The sequence below is a fragment of the Epinephelus moara genome, chromosome 1, assembly GCF_006386435.1.
Source record: "Epinephelus moara isolate mb chromosome 1, YSFRI_EMoa_1.0, whole genome shotgun sequence".
NCBI lineage: Eukaryota > Metazoa > Chordata > Actinopteri > Perciformes > Serranidae > Epinephelus > Epinephelus moara.
This window is the reverse complement of record NC_065506.1, coordinates 46,472,664-46,482,157: the sequence shown is the minus strand read 5'-3', so window position 1 is coordinate 46,482,157 and position 9,494 is coordinate 46,472,664. Positions and strand designations below refer to the sequence as shown.

The window sequence follows — 9,494 nt, the reverse complement described above, 5'->3', positions numbered from 1 at the left end:
GACCTGGGGCGGACCCGGAGACAGTTTCCTAAAGGTATGGATATACACTATATAGAAATAGCTTATCTTCACACCGATGGTCTCATTTGCTGTTGTAGGTCACGCACAGACATCAGCAGAAACCAGAGACTTTTGCATATCCAGTTAAAAGTTCCTTGTAGCAGCTTTAAGAGGGTGTGAAATCAAATCAATCTGACATACTTCTACTGGCTTCACTTTGGGCCCCTGGACCTGTACCCCTTAGGCCCATTCAGTGTTGGGTATTGGCAGTCTCTAACCTCTTCCCTCATGTTTCTTGTGTTTTCCCCTCTCCCTAGTGTTTCTTGTCTGTCTCTCTCCCCTGTCTGTGTTGGTCTCTCCCTTGCTGCAGGGCGTGGCTGGCCACTCTCCCTTTCCTGTTCGTCCCCGCCTTCTCTGCCTCCACTGCCTCCACTGCACACCTGCTGTCAGTCAGCCTTTAAAGAACTCACCTGCCTGCTCACTATAAAGACTCCACTTCAACTTTCAGTATTCGTCAAATCATCCGTTTCCCATAGTGGTAACCACTCAGACTCTGAAGAACCTCCGTGAATGCTTTTGCTGCCTGTTTTTGCCTTTTTGTCGGCTCTTTTTCCCTGACTGCTGTCTCCTGTGCTTCAGGTCTCATCTCCGGTCGTAAGCCAGCCTTGCCCTGCTTTGTGTCTGTCCCTGAGACTCTGAGGATTATGTGTTTGGAAAAAAACCCTGACTTCTCTGCCTGTCTACTCTCTACCCCTTTATTTTTGTAGAGTTTTGTTTGGTGATATTTTTACTTGGAACAATCCATTACATTTTTGTTATCTTGTGACTTCTTGTCTCCGAGTCTGAATTGTTGCATAGTGGGCCCTATTCAGTACTTAAATATAACATTCAGTGGTTCATCCACGCTCACATGCCGTATGTAGATTAACGTCAATTGCAAAACTGAGTTTTTGTCGACTAAAACTAGAGTAAAACTATGAAGGATAAAATGACTAAAATTTGACTAAAACTAATGAGCATTTTTGTCTCAAGACTGAGACTAAATCTAAAATAGCTGTCAATATTAACACTGGTCACCACTCCTGAACCAAATGGGAGACTTTGTAGTGATGTGACAGAGAGCACTCTCCACCATCGTCATTAAAAGCCAAATGAGGGAACATATTCTGCAAGAATGTGCAGCACTGACGCTCTTCTGTAAGCTTATAGTCGACCTTACAACGATGCTTTATGAGAATGTAAAACTTTACTGTGGGACCTTTCCACCATGAGCTGCCTGGTTTGTCCATTCCAGCTCGGTACGTCGAAAACACAACAGTTCTTAGTTTCAGGTGATTATATGCTAAATAAAACAATTATAAATATTATATTCCATTTCCACCAATATATTCCCCTGAATCCTCCACACTGGACCTTCGAGGTTTAAAGGCACACACTTCTGATGAAGCTTAATGGCATCTTAACTCTCCCAATGACAAAGCCCTGACCTCAGTCCCAATTAACAAATAGTCAAAGAGCAGGGAGCAGCAGCTGGTGTTCAACTGTGTGTTTTACAGTCTGTGTCCCAGCTGAGGTGAGTAAGACAGACAGAATCCGAAATAGTGTCTCTCTGAACATTGGAACAACTCTGAGTTCATTCCTTTACATGCACACAGTGAATATGAATGTGCAGATAGCGGCATCTCTGCATTTCCTCCCACACTGTGGCCACAGCTTTTATGTGAACTCATCAACACTGAACAGCTGTTGAACTCGACGCATGACTTTCAGATGTCTTTCCCACATGTTGGGACTTCACACACTTCCCAGTCGGCTGCATACATACTGTACCGCACACTGTGTTAGCATGAAGAGTGAAGATAAGCCTGGCCGGGTTTTCAAAGAAATGTTTTTCCTTCAAATGTTCAAAGAGAGAATGGGATCTGTTGATAGCTTGATAAAGTGAGACCCTGCTGAGGGCTGGGGAGTGTATACATTGCTCACAGCCCCATGGGTAATCACTTTCCAACCGTATACCAACAAGGCGTTTATGAGAATGTTTAATCAGGCTGTAATCCGGCCTGTCGCAGCTACAGCTCTTCTTATGAAGTTTAAATCAGACAGAACAGCTAACAGCTCTGCCTGCTTCAGTTTAATCTGGGACTGAGTATCGAAAATGATAGGGTAGCATCAAAAATCAGGCATTCACTTATTACCACGTCTTAACACATAAGGACGCAGCTTCTTCAGTCTGAAGTAAGCCTGGTTCTGAATGGAGACTTTCAAGGTTGTTTTTTCCGAGTGTGGGAAGGATATAAGCAGATCTGAACACATAGTTTGAATGTAATTTATGTTCATGGTTGCATCTTTGGCTCTTTATTTTTCCTCTTCTCTCTTTGTTTTGGTGCCTGTCTATGCACAAGAGCTCTGAGCTCTCCCACCAACCCGTATACAGAGTAACCCCTTTTACACTGCCTGTTCATTTTGCGCCTTTATTTCATCTCATTGTTCTGTGTACACTCACCAGCCACTTTAATAGGTACACCTGTTCAACTGCTCGTTAACGCAAATAGCTAATCAGCCAATCACGTGGCAGCAACAAAATTCTTTTAGTCATGTAGACATGTTGAAGACGAGCTGCTGAAGTAACAAAATTCTTTTAGTCATGTAGACATGTTGAAGACGAGCTGCTGAAGTTAAAACTGAGCATCAGAATGATGAAGAAAGGTGATTTAAGTGACTTTGAACGTGGCATGGTTGTTGGTGCCAGACGGGCTGCTCTGAGTCTTTACTGGGATTTTCAGCACAACCATCTCTAGGGTTTACAGAGGATGGTCCCAAAAAGAGAAAATATCCAGTGAGCCAAAATGCCTTGTTGATGCCAGAGGTCAGAGGAGAATGGCCAGACTGGTTCAAGATGATAGAAAGGCAACAGGAAGTCAAATAAGCACTGGTTCCAACCAAGGTGTGCAGAAGACCATCTCTGAAGCAACAACACCTTGTCCAACCTTGAAGCAGATGGGCTACAGCAGCAGAAGACCACACCAGGTGCCACTCCTGTCAGCTAACAACAGGAAACTGAGGCTACAATTCACACGGGTTTTCTCACCAAAACTGGACAATAGAAGATTGGAAAAACCACATTCAGATGGAAGCATGGATCCATCCTGCCTTGTATCAACGCTTCAGGCTGCTGCTGGTGGTGTAATGGTGTGGGGGAGATTTTCTTAGTACCAACTGAGCATGGTTTAAACACCACAGCCTACCTGAGTATTGTTGCTGACCGTGTCCATCCCTTTATGACCACAGTGTACCCATCTTCTGATGGCTACTTCCAGCAGGATAACGCACCATGTCACAAAGCTCACATCATCTCACACTAGAGGCCGACACTATTGTCACATATCGCGCCCCTCTTTTCCTACCAGGATGCCAGCATCTGTCTAAAATCACATACTGTAGCGGTATGATGCTGCCATCATTTGGTTCTGTGTAAAAATACAAAGGTGGCGTACAGACGAGACTTTGTGTCGATCTCTGTGTAAAAACAGCTAGTGTAACTTCAGAGCAGAACCTTTGCCAGAGTGAATAAAACAGACCAAATCCTGCAATAAGTGCAACAAAACCCACCTTCTGTTCTGTTTTTCAGATGTGAACATATAACACATAAAGGTGTGGCAATATGTGTGTGAGTATGACTGTGTGTTCTTACTGGGACAGGCCATCATGCGACAGGTCCGCACGAGTGGTGGGGAGGACAACCCTGAACACAGCTCCCTGGCCAGCGTCTCCTGGTGGCCCATGGCTGTCAGCTGGCGACACACTTGCTCTCTGCGCTGGATCCCCAAACCACAGGACACCGAGCACTACAGAGTGAAACAGAACACAATCGATAAGAACAGGAATGTTTAAGTAAGACCTAATTCAGCATCTTTATCTTTATTGATACTAGACAATGGACAATGTTTTTGTACATGTCAAGCCTGGTAAAGGTAAGGGAATGATTCCGGTTACAATTAATGTGGATTTAAGACACAAGTAACGAATGGTACAAAAGCAGCTGGACATGAACTGAGCCATGCAGAGTTGTCTGAAACTGATGTGAAGAAACTAGGCTCAAATTCAACACATACATACAGTATAACGTACATCAGTGGTTCCCAACCCTGACGACCCCTGACTGAGTAACATAATTATGGATATTTCATATTATATTCAATGCACAACAATAATAATACGGACCAACTGATAAACTGGACAATTAACACAAATAATGAACACAGAAACTGCAGGACATTTGTGTAAAATCAGTGATTTGGATTAATTTTTAACAGATTATTTCCTGTGAACGTTGCATCAAAGATGAGTTGTTTTTAAACTATGATACATACTAAATAGGCTTAATCTTTTTTTGACAAATTCAGTGTTTCCTTCTCCCTGACGCTTGGCCATTGTCCTGGTTGGAAACCAGTGATTTACATACACATAAAAACACTGTTATTCGTATAGATGACAGTATATCAAATAAAGAGAACCATCCAGAATGGCCGGAAATTCCAGTTGCATTTCATGTCTCTATAAGTTGACACAGTTTATTCAAGAGGTGTATTTCTCCCATCGCCTCATAACTGCATGCAAACCATGCCTCTCTAGTGGAGCAGTTTATACTCTGGCTGAGCAGGATTATTTAAATGTGGATGGTGCAACACAGCTTGGGTTTTTCTGGCTCTCCTTTGCCTCAAACGTCAGCGCTGCTGAAACGTTTTACTTTTGGTTAATGCTGCATATTTGCATACCAAAATTCCCTGAAGTCACAGAAAACTTTTGTGCATGTACCTCTCACAAGGACGGCCACACTTAACTGTGATTCCACTGAAAATAACTGATTTTGCTTTTAGAAATGAAGACTTGATCGGGCCTGAGTTTCAATTAGAAATGTTTCTGTAGAAATATTATATTGAAAAAAAGCAGCTTCCACACAAGCTTGCAGCCTCCATCATTTCTGTCATTCCTCCACTTGCTGGTGCTCACCTTTCCCCAGTCTCCTCCTGCCAGGTAGGGCAGACAGTCAGTGGTGCTGCAACCTCTGTTTGTGGCAGGTTTGGCCCCCCAGCAGGACCTATCCCCCAGCCTCCTGTAGGCCCCTGTGGACAGGAGCTGCTTACAGTAGACCTTCCGCACCTGGACGCCCCCACCACAGGACTGGGAGCACTGGAAGGAGGAAGCAGAGGAAGATAGTTGCAGGAATGGAGAGGTGCAATCAGATTTTATTGCACACAAACAAAGTCCATACCTGCTGCCAGGGTTCGGTCTCCCAGGCTGGAGGACAGTCCACCTGGTTGCAGGGCTGCAGGATGGCAGGTTTGAATTCCCTGCACTCGTCCTCTGAAACAGTCAGAATATCCTGCTGGTCAACGGACAACAGACGCATGCAAAACACACTCCTGGTCTGTATGCCGACGCCGCAGGACGCAGAGCAGCCGGTCCACGCTGTCACCTCCCATCTGCAGAGAGAAATAATGGAGCAGGTCAGACACAAAACACTGCTAAACATTACGATGCAAGCTCTTTCCGGGAGATAGACTGAGGAAGTGGTGATACATTTTCCATTTTCACCTACAGTATTAAATGACCCCTCTGTGGCACATTTGTGGCCCTGATACATCTCTTCCCTCTTTCCTGTCTCTTTCCACCCTCGCTGTGTGGGAGAGATTAAAGGTGTAGAACTGAGGAAGGAGGAATCTGTGCAACATGTATCTGAAAATGAGGCATTCTTGCAGTCCAGCATCATTCTCAGAGACATGAATCACTCATGATGCACAGCTGTCACTGTTTGTTGCTGCTTGAATAATGTAATACAGGCCTGATGTTGCACTAACTGGATTTATAGGCAGAGGTTGTGTTTGTTAGTTCCAAGCTCCTGAAGTGTAACTAAGGGTGTCTTAATATAGCCTGGTGAAACCATCTTAATCTCGCGAGCTCATATTCTATTTCGCTCCGTCACATGTTTCGTTTACTCTGATTGGTTTTCCGTCTTTCCAATTGCGTGAAGGGGCACTTTAAGATAAGATAAGATACACCTTTTTTGATCCCATAATTGAGAAATTCCAGTAACGTTTGAGTGACAGCCGTTGATACCGCCCCTCGGGAATAGAGGAAATGTACACTCCATGTCCAGACCCATTCGCGTTTTGCCAGGCTAGTCTTAATACTGTTATAGCAGGCAAATAAAAATCACACATTACACATATATCATGTCTGTATTACTTTGTAAAACTTCTAGCAATTGATCTTTCACTAAGCCCCGCCCCTGAGAAGCTGTTGGAGTAAACATGGAGCCCACACTGTAACTAACTGCACTCCCTGAAGAAATATTATCATATTTTTGGGAAAATGAAACAGTGATTCCAGAGAGAAGCAGACAGAGGGGGTATCAGAGGTAGGTTCTATATGTAGGAGGAGCGAGAGAGCAACGAGGCCACTGCATGATATCCTCGACATTTCCTCTGAATACATACATTTATTTTGAGAAGTATGTCATTTAATTAGTCTCAAAACCCATGCGCACACACAGTAGTATCCTCGTGAGGGAGCATTTCAGCTCTGCACGCACAACGGTGTGATGAGCGTGCACTCAAGCCTCCCTACCTGCTCAACACTTGCACAATGTCAAAAGTAGCGCGATGCAAAAAGTGGAGTGAAGTCTCCGCTCCTTTGATTGGTCACTTTCAGCACCAGCAGTTCATTTTTGCCGGCAGACACATCAGATAAGAAGATGTCGGAGGAACAAAAGGTAACTTGACCAAAGATACTCTACTCCGATTTCTAATTTACCAGACTCTCTGGTTTCTAAATCATCTTTGACCTAACTTAAATGTGAGAAACACCACCTCTACTATTCCCTAACCAAAATGTTACATACTTGTGTTGACAGCAGTGCCATATATGACGCATGTATTTTACAATGGTGCTATATGAAAAGAGTAACATTAGCTAATGGCTGAAAGCACTCCCTGCAGAAGTTGCTAGCTAGCAGAGTTACATCCATGGCTAGCACCACAGAAAAATACATGCATCATATATTGAATGACTAACCTCGACTGTGACGTGGCTGCTGATAGCACTGGACCTCATACAACACAACGACCTCATTCAGGGCCGTAGTTTTTTTATTGCTTTCATAAAGTCAGACTAAATACAAGAGATGAATCCCCACAGAGAGGAATGATGTATAGCCGTCACTTACGGAGGGAGAGGATGAGTGGGAGAGAGTTATAGACAGAGTAGATGAGGGAATATGGGAGTTTATACACTTCACTGTGTTCTCACTGTTGGTCTCCAAAACTCTCAGGCAGCAGACTACACCCTGTGTGTTCTGCATGAGAGTGTGTGTGTGTGTGTGTGTNTTCACTGTGTTCTCACTGTTGGTCTCCAAAACTCTCAGGCAGCAGACTACACCCTGTGTGTTCTGCATGAGAGTGTGTGTGTGTGTGTGTGTGTGTGTGTGTGTGTGTGTGTGTGTGTGTGTGTGCCTGCCTGGGACGGAGAGATCTCATGCATGTGTGTGTGTGTGTGTGTGTGTAAGGCCACGCACTCTGCAGCTGCTTCCTGTAAATGTCCATTAGAGGAGGAGAGAGCAGTAAATCACTGTGTGTGAATCAGACGTGCCTCCAGTTTGCAGGACTACTAGATGGGCAAATATCCATCTGCTGCCTGGAAATGCAGTGACTTACATTTATAGCATGCACACACACACACACACACACACACACACTGGTGGTTAAGTGCATAATATTACAACCATCTTGTGACTATTGGGTTACAGCCACTTTTGAAAAAGGCAAACTGAAGTCCCTCTATGATCGTCCTCGTGTTATTTGTCCTTACTTGCCTTACTGGCTGAACTTCATAGTGTCATTATCACATGTGTCAAAGTGATGTGAGTCAAAGGCTGTGTAACGGGTAAAAATATGTATGTATATAAATTCAGGGGTAAAAATGAGCTACACGTAGGTCGGCAGCATGTGAGAACAAAATTATATTTTTCATTTATATAAAACAAACATATATGTGAAATATTTTGGCATCTTGGGGTGCTTTCACACCTGCCCTGTTTGGTTCGGTTCAATCAAACTCAGGTTGGTTTGCCCCCTCAGTGCGGTTCATTTGGGCAGGTGTGAATACACCAAAACAACCGGGCCGAGACCTTCTTGAAGAGGTGGTCTCAGTCTGGTTACAAAGGAACTCTGGTGCGGTTGGTTTGTGGTGAGAAGGTGTTCCGACCTGGATGTGAAGCAACTGCAGTCANTTAACAAGTCGCAATTCCTTTTATTTGGAAAGTCAATGACACAAGTGTAACCTTTGACCCCCTGGTCACACTGGTCACCAATGTGGAGGACTCCAGCCATGAAACTTTGCAACCCGAGGATGAGGTGGCAGCCTACATGGAGTTCAAGACACCCAGGGAGGATCCTTTTGAGGTTTTATGGTGGTGGAAGGAGCATGCTAAAATGTTTCCTAACCTGGCAGCGACTGAATGTTCTCGCCATCCCGGCATAGAGTGTAGCCAGTGGAAGACATGTCTCCTCCGCTGGATTTGTAATTCAAGAACAATGAACCCAGCTTAATGTGAGTGACTGTAGCCTGTGTGTGTTTAATCATGGGTGTGGGTCTGGTTGCGAGACATTTACATACTTTCACTTTGACTGAAACATAATGATGGGTAATTGGTCGGTTCTGGTACTGAGCTTTACGGGTATGGGCAGGTGCAGGTTTTCATCTTCAGGTTTTTATCTTTCTGAGAGTGAGATGAGAAGAACGCATCAGTCTGTGTGTTAACTATGGAGCTGGAGTCAACACGTGGTTAGTGTAGCTTAGCATAATGATTACAATCAGTGGAACAGCATCCAGAGCGGAAAAATACGGCTGATTAATTTACACCTTGTATCTGGTTTGTTTAATTACTGCACAATCAGAAATATAAAAACAACAATTACATGCTGGAGTGACTTCTTGACAGACAACAGCCAGACACTGTGACTCTGCACAGGTGAGTGCTGCCTTTTGATCACAGTGTGTTTGCCAGGTTTGCTACCATTGTGCCTGCACAGTGACCGAAACTAAAACCTGTGCTCATCGAACACATCTAGTACAAAACAGTCACAAGAAGAAAGTGATGGCATTGTACGTTACTGCAAACCACGATTACGTTACATTGAAGTGAAATTACTTTACATCCATACAGTATATACATACACAGATCTGTTGTGGTCACAGCTGCTGTTGCACCGTGTGATCAGCTTCGTCACCAAATGTTTTTCTAGCAAATGGCTTGAACTGGACCTTTAGACTGCCCTGGGGAGCTTTTTGTTTTACCAGTGATTTTAGAGCTGAGGTTAACAAACACCATGCTGTCGGTTCTTGTCCTTTTTACAATGTAAACCAGCAAATAAATGAAAAAGTTAAATATTTTCCATTTAAGAGGAATTAAACATCAGTATTCTCTGATGTACCTC

The 9,494-nt window shown here is 44.0% G+C and overlaps 1 protein-coding gene and 1 long non-coding RNA gene across 3 annotated transcripts in view; one reads left to right on the top strand and one right to left on the bottom strand.

Moving 5' to 3' along the window:
* The window catches only part of adamtsl3 (ADAMTS-like 3), a 313,154-nt gene that overhangs the window by 32,962 nt on the left and 270,698 nt on the right, over positions 1-9,494 (bottom strand). Inside the window, exons 18-20 of the mRNA XM_050052262.1 lie at positions 5,273-5,483; positions 5,011-5,190; positions 3,692-3,845 (exon numbers count right to left, since the gene is read on the bottom strand). Coding sequence (XP_049908219.1) covers positions 3,692-3,845; positions 5,011-5,190; positions 5,273-5,483 — 545 coding nt within the window. The remainder of the gene's footprint in view (positions 1-3,691; positions 3,846-5,010; positions 5,191-5,272; positions 5,484-9,494) is intronic.
* LOC126395578 (uncharacterized) overlaps positions 1-9,494 on the top strand; it is a 280,183-nt gene that overhangs the window by 214,347 nt on the left and 56,342 nt on the right. The window contains exon 3 of one of the 2 annotated variants that reach the window (XR_007570465.1): positions 8,253-8,268. The exons of the other annotated variant lie outside the window; for it this stretch is intronic. This is a non-coding gene — a long non-coding RNA (uncharacterized LOC126395578). Of the gene's footprint in view, positions 1-8,252; positions 8,269-9,494 lie in introns of those variants that run through there. 2 annotated transcript variants of the gene reach the window in all.